Source organism: Phragmites australis, chromosome 10 (genome assembly GCF_958298935.1).
Source record: "Phragmites australis chromosome 10, lpPhrAust1.1, whole genome shotgun sequence".
Lineage (NCBI taxonomy): Eukaryota > Viridiplantae > Streptophyta > Magnoliopsida > Poales > Poaceae > Phragmites > Phragmites australis.
Genome location: NC_084930.1, coordinates 33,757,734 through 33,783,849, shown reverse-complemented (window position 1 = coordinate 33,783,849; position 26,116 = coordinate 33,757,734). Strand labels below are relative to the sequence as shown.

At 45.8% G+C, this 26,116-nt stretch overlaps 2 protein-coding genes, 4 non-coding genes and 1 pseudogene across 6 annotated transcripts; 1 reads left to right on the top strand and 6 right to left on the bottom strand.

Moving 5' to 3' along the window:
- Positions 1–2,755: 2,755 nt before the first annotated feature.
- On the bottom strand, positions 2,756–6,711 carry LOC133930917 (transketolase, chloroplastic). The gene is made up of 7 exons (XM_062377693.1): positions 6,175–6,711; positions 5,641–5,731; positions 5,442–5,547; positions 5,072–5,354; positions 4,298–4,446; positions 4,055–4,208; positions 2,756–3,972 (listed from the first exon to the last, which is right to left on the bottom strand). The coding sequence occupies exons 1-7, from the start codon at positions 6,658–6,660 to the stop codon at positions 3,016–3,018; spliced, it is 2,226 nt and encodes a 741-aa protein (XP_062233677.1). The 5' UTR covers positions 6,661–6,711; the 3' UTR covers positions 2,756–3,015.
- Positions 6,712–11,750: 5,039 nt separating this feature from the next.
- On the top strand, positions 11,751–16,339 carry LOC133930915 (3-phosphoshikimate 1-carboxyvinyltransferase 2-like). Its single transcript, XM_062377692.1, has 8 exons — positions 11,751–12,235; positions 12,944–13,188; positions 13,275–13,428; positions 13,728–13,942; positions 14,428–14,545; positions 15,310–15,520; positions 15,737–15,798; positions 15,882–16,339. Exons 1-8 carry the CDS (start codon positions 11,927–11,929, stop codon positions 16,098–16,100), a joined length of 1,533 nt encoding a protein of 510 aa, XP_062233676.1. The 5' UTR covers positions 11,751–11,926; the 3' UTR covers positions 16,101–16,339.
- On the bottom strand, positions 16,242–18,785 carry LOC133930916 (small ribosomal subunit protein uS10-like; annotated as a pseudogene).
- LOC133883768 (small nucleolar RNA SNORD36) lies at positions 16,920–16,996 on the bottom strand. The gene has a single exon (XR_009902978.1). It is a non-coding gene; the product is annotated as a small nucleolar RNA SNORD36 (small nucleolar RNA).
- LOC133883802 (small nucleolar RNA SNORD36) lies at positions 17,299–17,377 on the bottom strand. The gene has a single exon (XR_009903006.1). It is a non-coding gene; the product is annotated as a small nucleolar RNA SNORD36 (small nucleolar RNA).
- LOC133883769 (small nucleolar RNA SNORD36) lies at positions 17,776–17,860 on the bottom strand. The gene has a single exon (XR_009902979.1). It is a non-coding gene; the product is annotated as a small nucleolar RNA SNORD36 (small nucleolar RNA).
- Positions 17,979–18,064, bottom strand: LOC133883811 (small nucleolar RNA SNORD36). Its single transcript, XR_009903015.1, has one exon. It is a non-coding gene; the product is annotated as a small nucleolar RNA SNORD36 (small nucleolar RNA).
- Positions 18,786–26,116: the final 7,331 nt, after the last annotated feature.

Genomic DNA, 26,116 nt, shown 5'->3' with positions numbered 1-26,116 from the left:
GTTGCATTGGTTCCAGATTGTCCACCAGACTAGCTGACAGAGGGAGAGCCAAGGCCTTCTAAGGTTGAAAGGAAATTGAGCTAGCACATTTTGGATCCAATCTTATGGTTGCTCACCATTAGATTTGTTATGTTGAAATGATGGTGTTGTCCCCGCCCAGTTTTGTAGAGATGAGTAGATGCTAAAAAGGGTATGTTTGGTTTTTCGGATGAGGTTTTATGTGGCTATAACGTCTAGTATGGCTGAGCGGAGTTATATTTATTAAAAAAAAATGTTTGGTTAGTTTTTTTTTTAACATGTTGAGCTGAGTTTCTATTTAGTTGATTAAATCTGAAGTTGAATGGACGGATGTAAGAGTCAAGATTATGATTGATTGATTGTATGAAGATGATTTTATAACACTGAGAAGTGGATCCGCCCGTATAAGCGGATGAGCTAGGCTAAAACAATATATACTAACAATCAAACAAACAGACCGTTTATGAATACTGTGTAAGATTATATGCATTCATCAGATGAGACTAATGAAAATTAAGATAACCAAACAGACCCACCGTTTATGAACACTGTGTTGTGGTTCATGTTTCATCATGCGGACAGGAGCACGGGCACGGGCACGTGCACGCAGTCGCGTAAAGGAATTTGCCGTCAGCAAGTAGCACATGTGTACTGCTCGCTATCTGCCACTGTGCGTGCTTCAGTGTAATTTCAGTTTTCAGTGCCATCAAGTGCGAAATCAATAGGAGATGCGCAACGCGATGCACAACCTGAATCTGCTCATTCGGATCCACCAACCATCCGATGTCACTGAACCTAATGCTCATTGAGATGCCCTGAAAGCTGAAGCCCTAGTCACCAGCCGATATAACGCTAGGCGAGGCATTGATGAAGTGCCATCGCGTCCACAATGCCCGGCATACGCATTTGGTCCATTCCAAGCCTCCTTCGTCAGCGATAAGCCGATGATGGACACTCGTGTAGTAGAGATCAAATTCGCATGGAGTTTAAATGGTCCATGGTGTAGGAGTAGAAGGCGTCAGGAATTGACCGCGGACTTGTACGTCTTTGGCTTTGTTCATACTTGTGAATGCTCGACTTGCGTCAACGTAACACAGTTGGGGCTGGCCGTCTATGCAGTCCAAAAGCAAGCAACAGTGCCGGAGGCTGAGGGTTGCATACCGTGCTTCTCACGGCTGTCCAGCTTTCCTCTCAAATTTGATATCTCCAATCATTTTCTCTTCTTCGATTTCAATTTCTCCAATCATTACGGATAATATGATACGACCAAAACAATTAGAACGACAATTTCTTTTATTTCCCTATAATTTGATATCTCCAATCATTTGTTTTGCATTGTCGATATATCTGGATCTACGCTTGGTGGTGCCGGTTCAGACGTTGGTGGTGGTGGTGGATTATGATGGACATCATTTTTTTTGGATTCAAAATCCCCTTGTTAGATTGGGTAGGATGTGTAGCACTTGCCTTGGGCACTCGTCTCTTCCAAGCTGCTGCTTGGCGAGGTGGCGTGCGGCCATGGCGATTGGTACGAAGAAAGACAAAGCAGAGGCCCTGCTTATTTCTCTTTATTTTTTTATATCGAGGGATCTCCATGTAATTGCAGGGATGAACTGTTCACTTTGAATCCAATTCCTTTTGTGGAAAAAAAAGTATAAAGTTGTATGCTTATCTTTATAAAATGATTTCCCCCCTTTCCACCAGATCACACATTCACACTGCCCCCGCCTTTTGAAACACCATGCTTCCAAACTCGGCGCTGCCAAATCGGTGGACACAAAAGCTTGGTGCTCACCTGCCAGTCCGCCACTCTCTGCACCAGCAACACCAAACGCAGCAAGAAGGCGAAGATAGTGACCTGGAAAAAAAAAACCTTGACCATGGGAGAAGACGTCCCCTCATTCATCTCAAAGGAAAGGAGTATTTAATCCTGATTGGCTAGAAAACTTGTTGAAACCGGTTCTTAAGGAGGTAACCACTTTTTACAAGTATCGGGTTTAAGCCTAGGTGGATTGTACTGGAGATTACCAAGTAAGCTATCGCTTGGTTCTCAAGACAGCGACCTGAGACGCTCACATCCATGACCTGAGGCTCCAAACACCTAAAAGAAGAAGACAATGTGGATAGCATAGATTGCTTGCCACAAACATTTCGGACGGCCTCCAGTTTCAGAGGCTGGAAAAACAGGGGCTTTTCAGATCACAGGACAGGCCAGCAGTGGAGGGAGTTCATTTTAGCTGTACCGGTTGGCGGTGGCCGTGCATGCTCACCTCAACCCAAGTGAGCAGCTAGAGCATGCAGGTCGCAGAAAAAGGTGAAGAGAGATAGCTTATTGCATCATGTTCACATGTCTCTGGTGGTGCTACAGCCAAGCAACCCGGAGAGCAGAGACAGCCATACCGAGGCAAAAGAATGAGTATTCTGTTCACTTGTTTATTAGCATAGCATTGCATTCAGATTCAGATACTGTTTACAAGTTACAATAGCAGCAGAAGAGGCAGGTTCTGCAAATCAAGGCATTTGAACTGAACAAAGGTGGCAATGGTTCCTATCAGACTTGGATTGAGTTCAAGACAAATCAGGAAAAAGATTGAACACATGCAAGTTCGACAACGCTATGTTTATTGCAATGGTAACAAACATTAGAAACTGCATGGTGAAGAAAGAAAAAAAAAAAGAGAAAGGACTATGGGCACAATGTGACGTAACCCTTTACGACATCTCAAAGAATGAAACATCATCGCAAGACCATCATCAGTTCATTACCAATGTTACAAAAAGTAGTACCCAATTTAATCAGGCTCACCTCCATGAATCGTCTAAGGGTGATCAAATGAAACCAACGTAAATGGAAAAGGCATAGTTTATTACGACCTAAAATACCACTCACGCTCCAATGCAGGCATCCTCTCCCTCCATTATTCCAAACTTTGGGCACAAGACCTCGAGGTATGGTGTTCCTTGGCATCAATGATGACAAAAAATCAGACTGTAATATTAAAAGCTCTTGGCTGCGGCGATGACGCTCTCCACAGTGATGCCGTACTCCTTGTAGATCTTTCCAGCAGGAGCACTTGCACCGAATTTGTCGATGCCAATGGTCTTGCCGTGGGCTCCGACGTACTTCTGCCATCCGAGAGTAGACCCTGCTTCAATGCTGATTCTTGCAGTAACAGCCTCAGGGAGAACGCTCTCCTTGTATTCATCTGACTGCTCCTCAAAAAGTTCCCAGGAAACAAATGACACCACACGGACAGTCTTCCCCTCCTTCCTCAATTCGTCGGCAGCCTTGGCAGCAATCTCCAGTTCAGAACCGGTACTCAAGACAATGAGGTCAGGCTTGTTGCCGGTTGAGTTGTCAGAGATGGTATACCCACCCTTCTCAACACCCTCAATTGAGGTACCAGGCAGCTGAGGAAGCTTTTGCCTGGAGAGAGCAAGAATAGATGGCCTCTTCCTGTTGAGGACCGCAACTTTGTATGCCCCTGCGGTCTCATTGCCATCAGCAGGACGGAGCATCAATATATTGGGCATTGCACGGAAGCTCACCAAATGCTCAATGGGCTGATGGGTCGGGCCATCTTCTCCGAGACCAATAGAGTCATGGGTCATAACATAGATAACTCCAGATTCAGACAAAGCTGAGATCCTCATGGCACCTCTCATGTAATCAGTGAAAACAAAGAAAGTAGCACAGTATGGAAAGAACCCTGGGCTGTGCAGAGCAATGCCATTGCAAATGGCACCCATTCCATGCTCCCTGACTCCAAAGCGGACATTGCGCTCCTCAGGCGTATCTTTCTGGAAGTCGCCAAACATCTTTAGCAATGTCATGTTGGAGGACGCGAGATCAGCACTGCCTCCAAGAAGACCAGGCACAACTTTAGCAAGTGCATTCAAGCATTGCTGGGAGAGGTTCCTGGTGGCATCTGCTGGACTCTCTGGAGTGTATTTCTGAAAAAAAAAAATCAACTACCATTATAGTCGCATCATCCACATATCAGCTCCAATATCGCGAGTAAATAAGTACACTTACAGGAAGAGCATCAGCCCAGCCAGCAGGCAACTCCCCTGTGATGATACTTTTCAATGTTGCTGCATCTTCTGCGTACTTCTTCTCATACTCTGCAAACTTAGCATCCCAATCAGCCTCAAGTGCAGCACCTTGGGGCACATGGCGGCTCCAGTGGCTGAAATAGTCCGTGCAAAGAAACCATAAGGTGAATGCTATGCATTTTCATCATCTCATTCAGATAACTAGAACAATCGGTAGACAAACCTCTTGACGTCCTCAGGCACAAAGAATGGCTCGTAGGGCCATGCAAGGTTCTGCCGGGTTGCTTCGACCTCTTTCGTGCCCAATGCACTTCCATGCACACTGTATGAGTTGGCTTTGTTGGGAGATCCAAAACCGATTGTAGTAGTCACCTAAAAAGAGTACATCTTAGATAAATGCATTGATGAAAAAATCGGTCAATCGGCCGATTAATCGGTGATCGGCAAGGCAACAAGTAGATTAGCATGTTATCGGCTATAAAATCGGCCGGCCAATTAATCGGTTTGTCTGGCCAATTAATCCCCTGACTCGGTCGCAAAACGACTCGCTCAGCTCCAGGTATACTTTTTGAGTCTATTTTTAAGACTTTTTGAGTCTATTTTTATGTGTTTGGTTGAATGAGAATGATTGCTGCCATTTTTTTGGAATTTATAGTTTATATTTGAAGCACATACTCATAGATTGTTATTTATTTTGCAGGTTTATCACCTTCCAATCAAGCATTCATCATCAAAACTACAATATCAAGCCCTCAAGGTAACACCTTGTTGTCCTAGTTAGTTCTTAGCATCTTATATATGTTTACATAAGTACTTTATACCAATTGATTAATGGTCGATCGATTAATTCAGTTAATCCATCTCCGATTAACCGATTAATCCCTACTCCCCGGCCGGCTAGGCAGCTACCGATCACCGTTTTTTGAACAATGGATAAATGTGATAAAACCGACAGCAAATACAACATAAAAATGCACCAATGCCAAAGAGAACAAACCTTGATTAATGTAGGCTTGTCGGTTACCGCCTTTGCTTCCTTAATGGCTGCACGGATGTCATCATAGCCGTTGTTCCCATTCTTAACCCAGATCGTGTGCCACCCAAGAGCCTCAAAGCGGGTGGTCACGTCCTCTGTGAACGCGATCTCTGTATCTCCATCAATGGAAATGTGGTTGTCATCGTAGAAAGTGATCAGCTTGCCAAGGCCCCAGTGTCCAGCCAGCGAACAGGCTTCATTGGCAATACCCTCCATTTGGCAACCATCTCCCAGAATACAATACCTATACAAAATTCACGAATCATGTTACCAAAACTGCACCGCACAAACTAGAAGGAAATAAATGACGCATTCACAATTAAACTATTACGTGTAGTGATCGACAATCTCACTGTCGGGCTTGTTGAAGCGGGCGGCCAGGTGTTTCTCGGCGAGTGCCAACCCAACTGCATTGGCGATACCCTGACCAAGAGGTCCTGCAGAACAACCGAATCAAAACCGAAAATTTCAGTTTCATATTACATCAGGGCAAGTTACATCAAGTGTGAGCTCAATATAGATGAACAGACCGGTGGTCACTTCAACTCCTGGAGTCTCAAAGTTTTCAGGGTGGCCTGGTGTGCTGCTTCCCCATTGCCTGAACTCCTTCAAGTCCGCCTCCTACAGTAGCATACCAACCATAGTTACAAGAAGTTCAATTGCATAGGAGGTGATGTAAATGATCCATATTAAACACCTAGCAGCTCAGTCCATTTTTTGCACTAAAGTATTAAACACTTTGCTCAAGTAAACATGAGTGATGAGTCCACGGTGCAAAGTCTGAGTTTCCAACTAATCTTCCTAGGAACCATAAATTCAACTGATAGATCCCGGAGTTTCTGACAACTGGATAAAGGCAAAGGCTTTTTCTAGGAAACAAACGAAGCCGCCGACAAAAAAATAGCAGTCAAGATCCAACCTTTCCACTGTTTTATCTAACAAGATCCAAACTTTACACACGAACCTACTCCCGATTTCGCCGCTCCAACTAACCGGCAGCGAATTCCACACGCAAGAAACAGATGCAAACACATGGACGAAGAAAAATGACGCGGTGACCTTACCTTGACGCTGTCGTATCCGGCGAGGTGGAGCAGGGCGTACTGGAGCATGCACCCGTGGCCGGCGGAGAGGACGAAGCGGTCGCGGTTGAACCAATAGGGGTTCTTGGGGTTGTACCGCATGACCTCGTCGTAGAGGATGTGGCCCATGGGCGCGCACCCCATGGGGAGCCCCGGGTGGCCGGAGTTTGCCTTCTCGACGGCGTCGATGGCCAGGAACCGGATCGTGTTGACCGACTTCTCGAGCAGCTCGCCGGTGGCCGCCTTCCCCTCGAGCGTCTCGACGGCGGCGGCGCGAACGACGCGCTGGCGGCGCGCCACGGGCGCTCGGCGGGCCGGGAGCGGGGAGCGCAGGCCGCGGCCGGCGAGCGAGCTGAGGCGGCGGAACCCGAGGCGCTCCGCAGACGCAGACGCGCCGGCGCCGCCGGGCGCGGAGCCCGCGCGCGCGGCGATGGTGGCGTGCGCGGCGGCGACGGAGTGCGCGGCCATGGTGATGGGCTGTGTGCGTGCGTAGAGAGGCGGAGATGGGGAGGCTGGGTAGGAGGAGGTGGGAGGGGTTATTATGTATAGACTTCGGGGTGCGTTTTGGGGGACTCGTTGGTAGCAGCTGGGGCGGCTATGGGAGTTCCCCGTGGACACGGTCCATGGACCGTGATTAGTAGACAACAACATTATCAGTCTTAAGCCGCCATTGGTGCTAAGGGTTGATAGTGCTTTAGTCCGCAAATGCTGAATTATTAACTGCCTTTAATCGATGGTTGGAAAAAGAAGTGTGTTTACTTAGACAAATGCTGATTTGTTAAGCGCTTTTAATTAATTGTTGGAAAAAGAAATGCGTTTGTTTAAACAAATGTCAGAACGTTGACTCTACTTCTATCTATACTTCTATAACCTATAATCTTATAAAATATACGAGTTGTAGTAAATTTGATCGATATCTATCATCAATATAATTTGATAAAATAGTCACCGTTCAAAGTTGAATCACATTCTTCTTTCCAAAAATATATTCAATCACTTATTATTGACTTTTTATATCTAAGAGGTCTAATATTTACTTTTTATATATTCAATCTCTCATTATTTGTCTTATATATCTAGACGTCTAATATTTATCTTCTATACATTTACCACCACCTCCACTGCCATCTACTATCGTGGTCGCCTTCGTCGCGCTGTCTTACACTAAGGTACTATATATAAATTGTTTTTATCCCTTTACAAACCAGTCATAATCTTGATCATCCTCACAGCGTTGCTTCGGAATGCTAACTCTGAACGATATGGTACTTTCTACCCTCCTATCTAGGTATTTACCATTTTCCTCTCTTCTAAAATTATATGATTATGTTGTGAATTTCGTGTATATAAATATCTCTTTTATTATGCTATTTTTTTTTTTACTTTTTTGGATTGCTATATCTTAAATTAATTTCACATATATGAAACACATGTATAGTTACTTAGTGGAAAAGATAAAACGTAGCTACGACGACATATGGTATCAGCTTATAAATCATCTCCAAATTTACGACACTCTTGTAAGACAACATCGAAACAACTACAATACACAGATCAACTAACAAAATTTAGCCAGAAGGGTATGCTAGTTTAAGTAAACTATTAAAGTGGAGCCATGCAGAAGTTTGTTAGCAAAACAACCATATTCTCATCAAACTTACCCTAAACTTGTTGATCATTTCATTCATCTCCTTCGTCTGTTTTGTTATAGCATCAACTTCCAGTATCGCAGAAATGTGTGCATAATCAATAAATTTAATTTTTCAAAGTCATTCTATACATTCAAAGAATGAAATCCAACTATTTATACTTTCAAGTTCTTTTTGTGAAATATCAATGTAAAAATTAATGAAATCCAACTATTTATTTGGAATCCACATAATACATTGATGCATAGTTGTAGTAGAAAATTTGCTTCCGGAATAAACTAGTACTGAACCTTAACAGAGGCAAGATCACACAATTGTGGCATTCACCAGGTTTGCGTTCATGGACCAGGTGTAGGTGGAATATTTGTGGTGAGGTGGGTTGGTGGATGAGGGGATCGTCGGTGGCCGTCGATCCGCGCAGACGAGAGATCGCGGCCGCTGGAAGAGGGTAGGAAACGACTGGATATTATTAAAGATTTTTTCTGGCCACTTTGTTATTGGTCTGGTGAGCTTTTAGAAAATTGTTGTGTGTCCTATCTTTTCTCTAAAAAAATATGGAAAGGTTGGCTCTTTGTGCATGTCGGGGTCGTCGCCGTCACAGTTGTTTTGTGGTGTCAATTTTAAGGCTGATGGCGATGTATTTGATGAAAATTTGCAGCCAAAAAATACTTCAGGCGAAGGAGTATCATTCTATCACTTTATTTTTACCAAAGAAATAACGCTTTTTCCTGCCATGATTTATTTGATTGGATGATCCGCAAGAGGAGCATGGGTATCCAATCCAGCCACACATGAGATGAGCACAAAACAGATGAGATAGTACATGGAATCTACCACTAGGAATTGAATCGTGTGCGTGGGAATATCCTTTGCTGTTTTAGCAACAGCACATTCATGCACGGTTGCACGCATCATTTATCGGACTTTGAGCACCACTCGTCTCGCCGTCGCGGCTGCCCTCCGCCGCCGTGACACTGACACCCCTAGATGCTCATCTCCGGCTCGCCTGCCATCGACCGCCGCAGATGGTTGGTATGCCTATGCCAGGCACGAGATAATTCTCGTCAGATAAATTAACTCCGTTCTTTATCTTTTGACAAAACCAGGGGCAAAGTGCAGCAACATCTGATCAATGCATAAGCTGTCGATATTATTATTTCCGGGGTTAAGATGCCATGCATCAGCAACGACAGGGGCTGGCGGCTGCTCCGGCAGCCAAGAGACCAACAGCAGCACGCTTAGACTACTGCTTCAGCTGAAGCATCCTTTGACTCTCGATGATCATCTGTTGCTGCTGATGCAGCCCAACCTTTCAAGGCCCCAAAGGAAAGGGTCTCGCCGTCACACGTCGGGGGCCGCTTCCTGCGCAGAGAGACCAGCCGCGCTTAGACGCCGGAGGCGGAGACGGCGTGACAGAGCTGCAACTGGCAAGCACTGCCGGTGCCGGGTTACTTCTTCCATCTAGCGTTTTCTGCTGACCAGCTGAAAAGTGGCGACCGGCCAGCTGATGGGTGTTTCTGTTGCGTGATATTTGATGCTGTTCTGGTGGAGCTCAAGCCGAAGAATTCAAAGGCGATGACCGGACTGCGTGCGTTGTCAAGTTTTCCGGCCCTCTTCTCAGGGAGGAGCTGTGTGGACTCTAAAGCCCATCATCCAGACCGGGCCGATAGTTCTTTTCAAACTTTTGAGGGATCTAACTGCGGGGCCCATCGCTACAACAGTTCCACTCCACCTACCCCAAACTAATTCCAACAATGGTAACCACCGCTTAGTCTATCGGTGGAGGGGTGAGGGTATAATTCTATTTACCAGTGTTTAGATTATGTTGCCCATGGTATATACGACTGTTTTTAACAATATTATTTTTAGATGTGTGATATAAGCGCACTCATGTTTGTGTGAGTGCGATGTGTATCTAAACATAGTAATAAAAAAAACTTATTCTAGCTAGTCTGTCTAGGGTTTAAAAACCAAACTTGGATAAAAAAAACGGCCCCTAGCGGTTTCATCAGTTTTCACGAATACCGCTCAAAAACTAATAAAAACATGTAAAATTCAAACAAAATTCACCAAAAATTTGAATTTACTGAATTTCCCACCAGTTTTGGTTACCGAACCATAGCAAATTGACCGATATTCGCGAATACCAATTGGTATTCGACGAATTGGTAAACCATGGGCCCAGCTAGCCAGAGTCGCAGATGCACCAACACCCAAGGTTTTTAGGATCGGGATTCTAGGTAGGATCGTTTTTTTTGCCGAGCATGATCGAATCATAGGATCACATCCTATGCGATTTTTATTTTTAAAATTTAATTTAATTTTTATATTAAAAATACATTTAACAAGTATAAAACATAGTTAAATACAGGTTTTAAAGATACAAACTAATAAAACATGTCATATTAAACTAATAAAATTTAATATACATAGATGTTAGCGATTGTATGAAATTTTAAAGAATTCTCATCTAGTATTGTAGAATCAAGATCATATATAAAATCTTAACGATTCTATGAGATTGTAGCAAACTCTTATCTAAGATCATCATACTAAAAATTTAGAACTTGTTTGGTAGAGCTCTCCTTAATTCAAATTCTCTGCGGGAAGTGATTCTCTGGATGAAGTGATTCTGTGCTGAAAGTGATTCTCTAAAATAAAATATATGGAGAAAGTGATTCTCTACGAGAAGTGAATCCAAGGAAGCTGTTTTTTTCAACTCCCCAACTTCTAGTTCATTTTAGAGAATCACTTCTACAAATTTTACTCAAAGAATTAAAAATTAAAAACTACTGTTTAACAGAGCTCTCTGATTCCAACTTAAACAACTGTACTAAAAACTCCGTCAAACAGACCCTTAACATAGATGTAGGGAAGTGAACCACACTGTTGGCGCGAGGCCGAAGGCAGAGAGACGTCTAAACGGGCCGGGTAACGGAGGACGCCTTAAACCCGGCCCATTTATGGCGTACCAAAGCTCCTAGATCCGCAACTCGTTGGCGGCGGCCCACACGAGTCGCGTCGCGGGGGTTGGTGGCGGTGGAGGCGCGAGGGTATAATTCTATTTACCAGCGTTTAGATTATGTTGCTCACGATTTATGTATATATAAGTGTTTTCAATAATATTATCTTTAGATGTGTGATATGAGCGCACTCGTATTTGTGTGAGCACGATATGTATCTAAGCATAGTAATAAAAAAACTTGTTCTAGCTCTAGGGTTTCAAAAACCGAACTTGGATAAAAACATCGGCCCTTAGCGGCTTCATCAGTTTTCACGAATGCAAAACACATGTAAAATTCAAACAAAAATCACCAAAAAATTTGAATTTGACTAAATTGCCCACCGGTTTTGGTTATCGAACCGTAGTGAATTGACCGATGTTCACAAATACCGATTGGTATTGAACTAATTGGTAAACCATGGGCCCAACTAGCTAGAGTCACAAATGCACCGCACCCAAGGTTTTTAGGATCAGAATTCTAGGTATGATCCTTTTTTTGCCGAGCATGATCAAATCATAGGATCATGATCCTATGAGATTTTTATTTTTAAAGTTTAATTTATTTCTTATATTAAAAATACATTTAGTAATCATGAAACATCGTTAAATATAGGTTCTGAAGATACAAACTAATAAAAATATTATATTAAACTAATAAAACTTAATTATACATAGATCTTAATAATTCTGTGGAATTCTATAGAATTCTCATATAGTATTGTAGAATCAAGATCCTATTATCATACTAAAAATTTAACATAGATGTGGGGAAGTGAACCGCACCTTGTTGGCGCGAGGCCGAAGGAAGAGAGACGTCTAAACGGGCCGGGTAATGGAGGACGCCTTAAACCCGGCCCATTTATGGCGTACCAAAGCTCCTAGATCCGCAACCTGTTGGCGGCGGCCCACACGAGTCGCGTCGGGGGTTGGTGGCGGCGGCGGGCGTGCGCTCACCGGCCATCACCTCCTCTCTATTTCTTCCTCCCCCGTCCGCCCCACCAACCGCAGCTAAGCCAACCCGCCCCAATCCCGACACACCACGCGCCCCCACCCCCACCAACCCACCACCGCGGCATCGGCAATGGCTGCCATGGCCTCCAAGGCGGCCGCGGCCACCGTGCCGCTGGACCTCGCCGCCCCGGCCTTGTCGCGCAGACACCGTCTGAACTCGGCGCGGCCGTCCGCCCGCCCCGCCGCCGGCGGGCTGCGGATGCGGGGGCGCGGGCGCCGCGCGGCGGTCGTGGTCGCGGCAGCGGCGGCGGCGGCCCCGGCGAAGGCGGGCGCGGAGGAGGTCGTGCTGCAGCCCATCCGGGAGATCTCCGGCACCGTGAAGCTGCCCGGCTCCAAGTCGCTCTCCAACCGGATCCTCCTGCTCTCCGCCCTGGCCGAGGTGAGGAACGAGTAACAATCCCCCTCCTGTCGGGTGAATTGGAATTGGGTGTGGAGATGAGATTTTAGCAGGGGTTAGGTGGTGGCTTCTGCTTTGTTTCTCGTGCTACTGAAATGTTTGTGTAATCATAGCAATTATCGGTGAAGTCGATCTGACGATGAGACGGGGCTCGGTAGTTCACTAGCTTGTTTAGTAATTAGTGGCCAATCCTCTCTCTAGCTTGTATTCGGGTTAAGGTGATCAATGTGGTAAAATAAAAGTTGTAAACATGGGCATCATACTATAGAGGACTACTAATTGTTGGGATGGCATACTCTATCTTGGTGTCTAATGGGCTCTGTTAAGGAATCTGGGTAAAGAAAGCAGCCCTGTAAGGTTGGTTATATTGTACTCTATCTTTGCGTTCGTGCTGAAGGGTCCATCTAGGTTGATGCAGCATTGTGGCTCCTTCACGTTGTTGTTAACAAACTTGATCGCAAAAGCCAACATTTTAGGCGAAAAAATCTCGACTTGTTTTATTATTTGTGGCATTGCTACTTTACCAGCTATGTAGGTTGTAGGCTCTGAGTGTAGGATGCTCCTGGATTTATTTATTTGGTTTCCATTAGTTGGGAAGTTCTACTGAAGCATGCAATTTTAACTTGTTAATAAGGGTAAGAAATGAATATATGCTTGCTGAATTATGGTTGTTTTCATAACCTTTTTCAGGGGACAACTGTGTTGGATAACCTGTTGAACAGTGAGGATGTCCACTACATGCTCGAGGCCTTGAAAGCCCTTGGACTCTCTGTGGAAGCAGACAAAGCTGCAAACAGAGCTGTAGTTGTTGGCTGTGGTGGCAAGTTCCCAGTCGAGAAGGATGCGAAAGAGGAAGTTCAGCTCTTCTTGGGGAATGCTGGAACTGCAATGCGGCCATTGACAGCAGCTGTAACTGCTGCCGGTGGAAATGCAACGTATGTTTTTTTAATGCTTGTGAAAGTCAGTTGGAAATCCATTGTTATGTCTACTGACTTATGGTGAATCTTTTTTTGAACTTCAGTTATGTGCTTGATGGAGTGCCAAGAATGAGGGAGCGACCCATTGGCGACTTGGTTGTTGGATTGAAACAGCTTGGTGCGGATGTTGATTGTTTCCTTGGCACTAACTGTCCTCCTGTTCGTGTCAAGGGAATTGGAGGTCTACCTGGCGGCAAGGTTAGTTACTAAAAGTCTAAAACCCACATGTTACATTCTTCTGTAAATGGTTGAAATTTTTTGTTGAGCTTTTGCATTTTAACAAGCATAGAATGATGTGATTTAACTTTACACCATAACATGACCTGCAAATAGTCATCCCTAACCATCAATCTGTGTTTCCGTTAAGCTCAATCAAGTATACTTGGCACGTGTTTAGCAACTTATGTTTCCCATCGTTTGGGGTATTGCTTGCTTTCTGGTCTAACATTGTTTCAGATATCATGAATTAGCTATTAAAAATGTGTTATGTTCTACAGGTTAAGCTCTCTGGCTCCATCAGCAGTCAGTACTTGAGTGCCTTGCTGATGGCTGCTCCTTTAGCTCTCGGGGATGTGGAGATTGAAATCATTGATAAATTAATCTCCATTCCTTATGTCGAAATGACATTGAGATTGATGGAGTGTTTTGGCGTAAAAGCAGAGCATTCTGATAGCTGGGACAGATTCTACATCAAGGGAGGTCAAAAATACAAGTAAGTTTATAATGTTTTTCACTTCTTCGATGTTATGGATTTTATTTTCAGTTTGCTAAACCAATCAAAGATGCATCGATATTTGTATAGATAAACTGGAGACCAAACTCGTTGAAGGGAAAAACAGTTGACTTCGTAAATTATTTAATCAGCTGGTGACCAAACTATTGGAGTCGTGAAAGCAAATTGAACTAGCTAAGCAACACCTAGTTGGTCCGTCCATCTAGTTAAGATGCATTGCACAGGTGTAGCGATAGGTGCAGAGACGTGATAGCATCAAAAGTGGCTTTTTTTAAGGAAAAGATAGTCGGTTACTATCTTTGTGCCCCTTCTATGTTATAAACCTGCTCCTGTATGTCTTATTAGGACACTCAATTACTCATCCATGTTTTACCCAACATACTGCTCTTACTCTTATTCAAACTTCATGAGAAGTTCATTGGTAGTTCCCGAAACTAAACCTGTTTTTGTTTTGAAATTAATAGGTCCCCTAACAATGCCTACGTTGAAGGTGATGCCTCAAGTGCGAGTTATTTCTTGGCTGGCGCTGCAATCACTGGAGGGACTGTGACTGTTGAAGGTTGTGGCACCACCAGTTTGCAGGTAGAACTTTGCTATAATGCCAGCTATTTTGCCCTTTTTGGTTAGGCATCTAGATCAGAGATCACACAATCACAGTATGCTCAGTTCATATCCTAATGTCTAACAGATATGCTTTAATGAGTGAATATTCATATAGTCTAGCTTAAAGATGGCCAACTGGGCCGGGCCTAACGGGCCAACCCGCGGCACGGGAAAATTGGCCCGGCCCAGGCACGGCACGGCACGAAAGTAAATGGGCCGTGCCGGCACGGCACGGTTAGGCGGGCCGTGCCTGGGCCGGAGCCGCGGCACGCCGGGCCGGCATGGCACGGCCCATTTAAGTTTTTTTATTTTTTAAGGTTTTATATAATTTATTTATCCCTAATACATAAAGAGATCCTTAACAGGGTGGTAGAGTCATTGCTTCCCATGTACGAGGTCTTGAGTTCGATCCCTGCATTCGGCGGTTTTTTGATGCTTTTCGGGATTTTCACGTGTTAACGGGCCGCCAGGCCAGAAAAATACTAATGGGCCTATCGTGCCACGGGCCGGCACGGCACGACCCGATCTTAAATGGGCCGTGCCTGGGCTGCAACCACGGCACGTGGGCCGGCACGGCACGGCACGGCCCGTGCCCAAAACGGGCCGTGCCTGACTGGGCCCGTGCCGTGCCGGGCCGGGCCGCCCATTTGGACATCTTTAGTCTAGCTGAATTTCCCAAACTAAACAGTTTTGTAAATTCTCCTTATGCTGTCATATTCCCTGACCAAATATGCTTACTGCAGGGTGATGTGAAATTTGCTGAGGTACTCGAGATGATGGGAGCGAAGGTTACATGGACTGACACTAGCGTAACTGTTACCGGTCCACCACGTGAACCATTTGGGAGGAAACATCTAAAAGCTATTGATGTCAACATGAACAAAATGCCTGATGTCGCCATGACTCTTGCTGTGGTTGCCCTCTTTGCTGATGGCCCAACTGCTATCAGAGACGGTAAAAAATTCTCAGCCCTACCATGCCTGTTCTACTCATAACAATGACTTCATAACTTCGTACAGAAAGAGCTCAAGAAGTACTTTTGCCTGTTCTGACTGCACTTACTGCAGTTTGGACATCGTCTTGCTCCAAACTGTAGTTTTGTTGATAGTTCTTCCTTCTTTTTTCAAATAGCCCGGGCTACACTCTGATTATTCTTTTTTTTTCTGGCAGTGGCTTCCTGGAGAGTAAAGGAGACCGAGAGGATGGTTGCGATCCGGACCGAGCTAACAAAGGTAAACATACTTCACAGTCGGACCTGTGCTTTTCTGCCGGAGTTCCATCTTCAGCTCTTCACCTGCTGTTTGCGTTTTACCAGCTGGGTGCGTCGGTTGAGGAAGGGCCGGACTACTGCATCATCACACCACCGGAGAAGCTGAACGTGACGGCGATCGACACCTACGACGACCACCGGATGGCCATGGCCTTCTCCCTCGCCGCCTGCTCGGACGTGCCGGTCACTATCCGGGACCCCGGGTGCACCCGCAAGACCTTCCCCGACTACTTCGACGTGCTGAGCACTTTCGTCAAGAACTGAGCGGAGTGCCTGAAAAGAGCCGGATTGAAGCGATCTCGTTACGAGTCTCTCCATGTGATGAGGAAATTCGACTTTTCCTTCTCTTCCACGAGATGAGTTTTGGGTCTGTAATACTTTTTTTGTAGCACGTCATTGTGATAGAAGTCTTGTGATGTATTGTACACTAAATTTGATCGAAAATCTTTCACGTATTCGGAATAAGAAATAAACCACGCTTCGGTGGTTCTGATGTTTTCCTACGCGTGCCTGACAATGCAATGTTACTAGCCACGGTCCCCAGAGGTTCTCTCCAAAACAACCACAAGGGCGACTGGCCGTCAAAGACGGAGACGGCAAGCAATTGTCCCGCTGTTCGTCGTGTATGACGAACGGCACACTGGCTGCGGTGACACGGCACGGGGGATCGGGGCCAGTCTCCCGTCCTCACCTCCACGAACACTGCTTTGATGCTGGCTAACATATTATGGGTCGCTGATCGTCACTTCAACCTCCACGCCTGGTTCAATGGTGATCGAGGTGATCTGCTTGACAACATCGGGTGAACTGACAAGATCGATCACCCTTTTGTGAATCCGCATCTCAAAGCGATCCCAGGTGTTGGTACCTGAAAAAGAGTCAGATACTTCAAAATTTGTAACAAATTGAGGAGAAAAAAAGAAGGAACATAAGATAAATTACATCAGTGTATAACTTGATGCACACTAATTTCAACAAGTAAAGAATAATTTTGCACGAGGACAAGAAATATTGACATCCATTCAGGTAAGAGGATGATAAAAACACACAGAAATTGCAAGGGATAAACATCAAATGACAGGCTTGGCATCAGTTTTAAAAAGCTCGATTTTTGAGACATCAAATGTATCAGAATAAACATATGGCGTCATCATCTGCCCAGCCGATCCACAAAAGCACTAAAATCATTCTGTGAAGCTAGTAACATAATTCCCATGTTAAAGCTCCCAAGTATCAAATGCTTCCTGGTAACTATAATTCGAGTGCCATTCAATGTAACAAAATGACAGACCAAAAAGCCAAAATTTGCAGAGCTTTTAAAACTTCACAACGGAACATATTTTCAAGAAAGAAAGAGACTACCTATAGAACATCCCAAAGACTACACCGGAAATAAGTCGCTGAAATTGGCATATTTTCAAGAAAAATGCTTGATCAATAACTATAAAGCATTGGATGGGCCAACCATCAGTTTTAAAAAGCTCGATTTTGTAAGTCCTCAAAGAAAACCTCAGCAATAACTTGTTTTGGCATCATTTGGCCAGCCCATCGTAAACAACAATGCCACAAAGACATAGCCCAAGACTAACTCAGATGAACATGAATAGAGGTCCTAAAAGGAAAAAAAATATGTTCCTAAACATTCAAATTTGTAACTGAAACTAAGTCAGACCGCTCCAAAGGAAGAATATGGTTGAGATACTGCATAAACCCCCTAGAGTATTTTAAGCCGCCAAGTGTCAGCAGCTAACTCTCAGTGCACATCCAAGAAGTAACCATTTTCATCAATGGTTGAAGATGGCAATATAAGATGGATAACAACCAGCAATAATAACATGAAATAGGAAAACAAAATTTAAAACAGCACCACCATTAAACAACAAGGGCTTGATATATAAAAAGCCCGGTTTTAGAGATTTCACTGACACTATGATAGGCCAAAGCATCAGTTTTAAAAAGCTCGGTTTTAGAGACTTCAATGATGTAATATCTCAGCAGCATCTCCTTGTTAACATCACATGTTCGGCCTGTCATTCAGGCATTCACCATCGAAAACACAGCTCTTATCCCAACAGAATTGTGCCACACAAATGTAACAAATGTTGCGTAAATCAAAATGACAAACGCACGGCGAAGGTATGCTAAGCATCAGTTTTAAAAAGCTCGATTTTTTGGACATCAGAGATCCCAAAGGATTTCAGTCGATGTAACATTAACATCACCTGCTCAGCACGTCAACGCAATTAACAGCTCTAAACATCCAACAAACCAGACGATTTCGAGACCCATACCAATGAGGGAATGATACAATATAGTGGGAATGGCAGCACCAAGACAAAGCACAGTAACTAAGCACACGCAAGCTAAGAACGTGAGGCTGTGAGGGGAAATGGGAGGTCACCTTCGCCACAGGGAGACTTCCTGGTGGTGATGTGGAGCACCTTGGTGGGCATCCGCACGGGGCCCTTCAACCTCAGGTTCTTACCCTTGGCTCCCTTCACAAGATCACCGCAGACTGCTCACCACCGCAGCGAACAGTCAGCTGGGTCCAACATCACAGAAACGAAAGATCCTGGAACGGCGGGTGATCGCGCGTTACCTTGCTCGAGGTTCTTGACGCTCCTGGAGGAGAGGGTGATGCGGATCCTGTGCTGCACGTCCTGCACGCCCCCCTTCGAGCCCCACCTTCCCGGCCTTCATCGGCGGCGCGCACGCCATGTCCGCCGCCACCATTGCTCGTGGGAGGAGAGGAGGTCATCGAGGGCTAGGGCTTCGCCTCGTGGAAACCGGAGGGGAGGTGGCGGCGCGTGGAGAGTGCTAGGTTTTTATGAACGCGCGGGGGCGGGGTTTATGTAGAGGCGGAAGCCGGAAGGTGGAGGAAAGACCTATGTTGGCCGTTAGATCGTGTGGTCTGGGTGATCTGACCGTTGGATCGGAACTTGTTTCGAAGCTAGCGCTGTCAAAAAAAAAAAACTCGAGGCTCTAGCTACTCAAACTCCGCTCACTCCATTCGAGATGGCAAATTTGTAAATTTAGACAACATACGCGACCGTATTTGCGAAAATAGACAACATGTCGACGTATTTGCAAATCTAGCACTCGTATTCGGTATCTCAAATACCGAAATTTGAATTTCGGAAACTGAAAATCTGAAAACACCGTATTCGGCAACTGAGGTGCCGAATACGGCACTGTGGGCTGTATTCGGCACCTCAGTTGCCGAATACACCCTGTACTCTGCTGTATTCGGCAACTGAGGTGCCGAATACAGCCCACAGTGCCGTATTCGGCACCTCAGTTGCCGAATTCAGTACATCATGTCACTTTCACGTCCTGTCGATGCTTTCGGTGTATGCGTGCCAGCGGGATGCTGCTTTTGCGCTTAATAAAAGCCCTGGCTCGCAGAAGAGAGAAGGGAGAAGAGAAGAGAGCAGCAAAGGAGAGAAGGGAGAAGAGAAGAAAGCAGCAAAGGAGAGAAGGGAGAAGAGAAGAGAGCAGCAAAGGAGAGAAGGGAGAAGAAAAGAGAGCAGCAGTGGAGAGAAGAGAGTAGCAACGGAGCAACGCTAGGAGAAGCAGCTCGAGCAGAGGGGGCAGCCGGAGAGGATCAACGCGAGCAGCAGCCGCGCTCAATTTCCGTAAGGTAAGTTTTTAGATTACGTAGTTAATTAGTAATTATAATTAGATTTTTCTTAGTTCGTTCAGAAGTATATTAATCATTTCGTCAGTATATTGTTAAATTCATTCAAGTACATTTGATTAATTATATTATTTTGGTAAATTAGAGTATTTAAATTAATGATTTAGTTGGGTTATATAATTTTTATTAGTAAGTGTGATTATATTCTTTACTTAATATAGTAACATGAATTTACGGGATTTAATCTAGGTAATTAGTTTTATTAAAGTAATATAATTACGTAGTTAATTAGTAATTATAATTAGATTTTTCTTAGTTCGTTCAGAAGTATATTAGTCATTTCGTCAGTATATTGTTAAATTCATTCAAGTACATTTGATTAATTATATTATTTTGGTAAATTAGAGTATTTAAATTAATGATTTAGTTGGGTTATATAAGTTTTATTAGTAAGTGTGATTAGATTCTTTACTTAATATAGTAACATGAATTTACGTGATTTAATCTAGGTAATTAGTTTTATTAAAGTAATATAATTAATCAATTAACTTGATTAATTAGTTTAATCACTTAGGTTTGGTAGAACCGTAGAAGATAGTGTCCAGTAGCAACAAAGATGCATATTAGTTGTATATTGCACTATTTAATTAGTATTATTTTTGTACTTATTATTTATTACATGTATATTTATTTAGGAGATACGGTATGATTTTCCATATTTATTATGGAGAACGTCCCACAGTTTTGCACGGGAGACTTGTAACAATTCAGAACTGCCAGCACATAGAGAGTTCGGTTGAGGTACCTATTGATCTAGATGGCCTGAAATCACATATTATGCGCCTTTTGCGTGTGAACCAGCAGTCCCATACTGTTGTCTTAGAGGGTGTACGGCCGCGGCTTGTTTCAAATAGCTCGGTCATTGTCCATACGTTGTTCGAGATGAGTAGGAACAACGCATGGGCTTTGTACTCACGCAAGGCATTGGAGGAGAACTTTGATATGGCGGTGTACGTAAACATAGTGTCACGATTGGTGCAAGGTGATGCAGTGACCACTGTGGAAGGCTCAAGCCAGGAGGTGATGCATGAAGAGGATGGAGGGCATGTCGGGGAGGGCAGTTCCAGTAGAGAGGGAGGTAGAGTGGACCCTGGTGAGGTCGATGCAGGATGCATGGATAATGAAGACGGTGGTAGCGGGGATGAAGAAGCTGCTGACAATGATGACCCGGTCCCGGCGATCCAGTACTTTCGTGGTACTGGGCTTCTGGAGTGTGTCGTCGTTGAGTATAACACCTTATCTAACTGGGGATACCAGAATAGCGACATTCAGGTCGGGCAACAGTTTCGTAACAGAGGGGAGGTCATCCACTTTATTAGCAACTATGCTGTAATAACATGAACGGACCACAAGTGCGCCCGGTCTAACCCTACGGAGTATGAGGTCAGGTGTACGAAGCACCCGAATTGCCCTTACTTCGTACGAGCACATCAGCCGAAATATGAGAACTATTTTGTGATTAGTAGACACACCCCACATACATGCAGCGAAGAGGCTATTAGGAATGTGAGCCACGCCGTTGATGCGAGGTTCGTAGCCCAACTCCTCATCACGCTTATTGGCACAGAAATTTGTTTGTCGCCAAAATCGATTATGGGGGAGGTGCACACTAAGACTGGCATGCTTATCAATTACCACACCGCGTGGCGAGCGAAGCAGAAGGCGTTGAAGATGCTGTTTGGAAGCTTCGAAGAGTCATACAACAATGCTCCGAGACTGCTGCAGAAGATTGCCATGACGAATCCAGGGACTCAGTGGGCCATGACGGATGAGCCGATCAGGCTAGATGATGGGTCATATAGCACCACTGACCGATACCTCATTAGGTTATTCTGGTCCTTTGGACAATGCATCGAAGCATTCAGGCATTGTAGGCCGGTTGTATGCGTGGATGCCACATTTCTAAGCGGCAAGTTCCATGGTACCCTTATGACAGCAATGGCGGCGGATGCAAATAATCAGATCATTCCTCTCGCCTTTGCAATGGTTGAGAGTGAAAACAATGATAGTTGGCTGTGGTTCCTCACCTTGGTAAGGACACGTGTCGTGGGAAATAGGGAACGAGTTTGCGTCATCTCAGACCGCAACAAGGGTCTTCTGCATGCGTTGGACGTGCTGCATGATAGCACAAACTGCTCCATTGCATGGTCTGATGTGGAGAGAAGATGGTGCATGCGACACTTGGGCGCGAACTTGTACACAAGGTACCGCAGCAAGTCGCTTGTAAAGAGATTCAAAGGGCTATGTCTTCAGAACCAGCAGGCGAAGTTCAATGAGATATGGAGAGAGTTAAATGAGACCACTCGCAAGATGATGGCAGACCAGCAAGCAGGGGAGGATCAAATGCGGGCGCAAATGGTTGGGGGCCAAACTATCGTTAGTCGTTCACGTGGTACATTTAGCCAGTGGATAGCGGGGAAGCCGGCGGAGCGTTGGGCCCTTATCCATGATACTCATGGTGCCAGGTTAGCGCATAGAATTGTAATGATCATATTGTACCGATTCTTATGCAAATAGCCATTCTAAAATTATTGTATCCCATATTAGGTACTCCATCATGACAACGAATATAGCGGAGGCGTTCAACAATGTCCTGAAGGGAGTACGGGGCCTCCCGTTGTGTGCCATTATTGAGCTCACATTCTACAGAACGGCGGACTACTTTCGAGACCGTGGTAATGCTGCTATGCAGTGCAGCACACGGTTTTCACCTAAGGTGGAGCAAATCATATCAAGAAGGAGGAGCAAGGCACACTTTCATCGGTCGAGGATCTACGACTTGGCCAACAATGACTTTGAGGTCATGTGCCGCCGTAGGTATGCTTCAGGGTATAGCGCCGGGGACACCGTGCAGCAATGTCAACTTGGACCTAACGAGGTGAAGTGCACATGCAATAAGCCAAAACTGCACCATATCCCGTGCTCGCATGTCTTAGCCGCTTGCAGGGACATAGGTGGCAATGACGGATCACAGTACGTATCACCGTACTTCACGATCGATGCATTGAGGAGCACATGGCTTCCAAAGATGCGGTCCTTTAACATCGGAACCAACTACAAATCGATCGAGGGCCCTAAGTGGGTACCTTATCCACGAGCACGACGCACAGATCCTGGAAGGCCTAGATCTACGAGGCTGCAAGGTGACATGGATGAAGCAGATGCTGTTGATGGCCTTCGCAGGTGCAAACTTTGCAAACAACCTGGACATGACAGGAGGACTTGCCCGACCCGTCAGTAAACTATCAGCCCACTGTCCAACTGAACTGTCTTAGAGACTTTGTATTGTAAAATGTTATTCACCTGTTAGTTGTACTACTTATTGTGCATTATGTGGTTTGCACTGTACCCCTTTAGACAAGAAGTGACCATTGTATTGTAAATGTAATTTTATTTATTTATTTCGTGTTTCTTAAATATTCATGGATCCGTGTTTTGATGCAGAGACAGAGCGTAGGTAGTCAGTGAGCAAGAAATCTATGGCGGGATCCTCTAGTACAGGCTTTCCATGGACACCTGCAACGATCGCTATAGCACTTAATGCCTCCTTACAGGTTGTGCGCGAAGGAAACGATGATCCGTTAAAGGAGAACAACATAATCCAAGCCGTGGCGAAATTGCATGCAAGACCCATATGTTCTAGGTTAACCGCGCCACTCCAATGTGTAACCACCGAGGACCTTAGGGCCCTCTTGTATCACCGGCGTCAAATGTATCTGAGGGTCCACGAACTGGCCGACCATCCTTCTGTGATAGGTTTCTCTAGGAGGCAAAGAACGATAGTAATGTCGCCAGACCAGTATGCATCTCATATTCAGGTGTCACGTCCCGAAATCCATAATTGTGTGTTTTAATCCTAAAACATGCAATTTCAGCTTCATGTTCCAGTTTGGGATCACTGGAGCACTTCTCTTTGAGTCCATGAGGTGGGAGAAGGAAAAACTAAGAGAAATAAAGGAGCTGGAAGCAAGTCTGGACTTTCCTCTAGGTAAATAGGGCCCACTTGGGTGGAAAATATCTCTCTATAAGTGGGCAACAGCTCTCTCTCCCCTCAAACTTGCCCATACGTACTCCTCACCCACTCCACCATATGAGGCTTTTTGAGGAAGCAAGTTGGAGTTGGCTGTCTCTCTCACTCTCTCTCTTAGGCTCCCTTTTTCCCCTTTTGGATCCCTACCTCTGGGAGCAAGATCAAGGTACGTATGTGGTACTCACGAGACCACCAGCTCAAGGACTACTCGTCCATCCAATTCATTTTCAGTTTCCCCGAAGGAATTCGAGCTGGTTCTGAACTTGTTTGGTGTTCTTTGGGAGAAGCAAGGAAGCAGCAGTTTTTCCTCTCTTCTCCAAGCCATTTTCCGTCGTTTCCTCCTTCAACTGGCGGTCACCAACCTCAGCAAAGGACCTTGGGTGAGTCTGCTAGGCTCCCATGGCAAGTATGCTCATTTTTGGTTGGATAGATCTTGAATCTGGAACTAGGGTTGCAAAGTTCTTAAAGTTTTGCAGTCTGGGAACAAATGAGGATTTATGTGGATTTGAGTTAGGAATCATGTTACTAGGCGGTTGAGCAAAGTCTAGACCCTGTACACCCTTCTAGGCATTTTTACTTTTGATTTAGAGAGACTCCCAGGTTAGTTTAGCCCAGTTTTTCCCTTCGTAATGGTTGCTGTTCTGGAGCTGCGCGAGGCTGATTTTACTGTAGCGCCGGGTACTGTTCACCCGAGCACCCCTGATACTGTTCACCCGACGACCCGGGGGTACTGTTCACCCGAGCACGAGCACATTCACCCCGAGCACTCCCGAGCACCCCGGGTACTGTTCACCCGACAACCCCGGGTACTGTTCACCCGAGCACGAGCGCAGTCACCCCGAGCACTCCCGAGCACCCCGGGTACTGTTCACCCGAGCACCCCGAGCGCAGTCACCCCGAGCACTCCCGAGCACCCCGGGTACTGTTCACCCGACGACCCCCTGGTACTGTTCACCCGAGCACCCGAGCACCCGAGCGCAGTCACCCCGAGCACTCCCGAGCACCCGGGTACTGTTCACTCGACGACCCCCGGGTACTGTTCACCCGAGAACCCGAGCACGGTCGATCCCGAGGACCCTGGTACTGTTCACCGAGCACCCCCGGGTACTGTTCACCCCCGAGCACTCCCGAGCACCCCTGGGTACTGTTCACCCGACGACCCCCGGGTACTGTTCACCCGAGCACCCGAGCACCCCTGTACTGATTCACCCCGAGCACCCGAGCACGGTCGATCCCGAGGACCCCGGTACTATTCACCCGAGCACCCCCGGGTACTGTTCACCCCGAGCACCCCCGGGTACTGTTCACCCCGGGTACCCGTGAGTACTGTTCATCCCGGGCACCTCGAGCACGGTTTATCAGGCTTTCCTGATAGCTGATAGCTTGTAAAATTCGTAGTTAATTCGTAGGAACTCCAAACTTTTTGAGACCACTTGGAAAATTCTGGTTTGGACAGTACGATCTTGGAATAATGTTGTCATGTATTGTGGAGCATATTTTTCTTACATGATCGCATTTCATACATGCTCATTACATTGCACGCGTTGCTCTCTGTAGTGAACGCCGATCCGTCGATCCCGGAGGCCGTGGGCGATCGTGAGGCGTCCCACCTTTCTGATTCAGGGCAGCAAGGCAAGCATCGTTCATATTGCACCGTGTCTACTTGAAAATTTAATATGTTATCTACGCTTATGTATACATTGCATGTGTCGGGTACTGAGTTGGGTAGAACCTATGCCGATGCATTATCCCATTTCGGTCACATGTCATGTGTTGTTCCTAGGAGCCTAGTGGTGTCATCGAGGTCTAATTTTAGTTCGCTATGCTTAGTGGTACTTAAGCTTTCCGGTAGAAGTCGACGACGGCGTCCACCGTTGTCGCGAGCCTAGGACTTATTACTTGTTCGCACTTATGGTTGTGTTGATGATGAGTCGGTTTGGTGAGTGGTGAGTTGAGACGAGGTGTGGGCGGTGTTAGGGGTGTCATCTGCTCACGAGGAGTCCTCAGGCAGTTCGGGGAGGGAACCCGGACACCGTAGACCGCTTGCACCGGTTAAGCACCGATCATCGGTGTAGTCGGCTTTAGCACCTACCTTACTCACCACATGCTGATATAATGGTAGGCGAGCCGATTACCTTCGCAGACGTGGTCATGTGGGCCTCGTCATAGACGGTGTGAGTCCGGTTTGAGTCCGGGCTTTTAGCGGTATTAGTTTGCTCGGGGAGTAGTTCTAATACCGCCGTGCCGAGCTATGGTTGATCCACATGGTTGGGCCTGGTTGGGAAAGGTTGTCACGGGTACCCCCTTGTGCGCATCTTAGCGGGTGGCACAAGCCGTATGGTCCCTGTGTCGTGTGGGTCCAGGAGTATCCCCCTGCAGGGTGTATAATCAGTTCGAGCTGCCGCGCTCTCGGTCATGAGCATCGCTATCGCTTATCTCCACCGAGCGACCATGTTTTGGTCGTAGAGTTTCGATGTGGGTTGTGGCATGGTTGGATTGGGGTGGTTTGGTCGGTATGTGGTTGGTGGTTTGGTGGGAATGGTTTACCTTTAT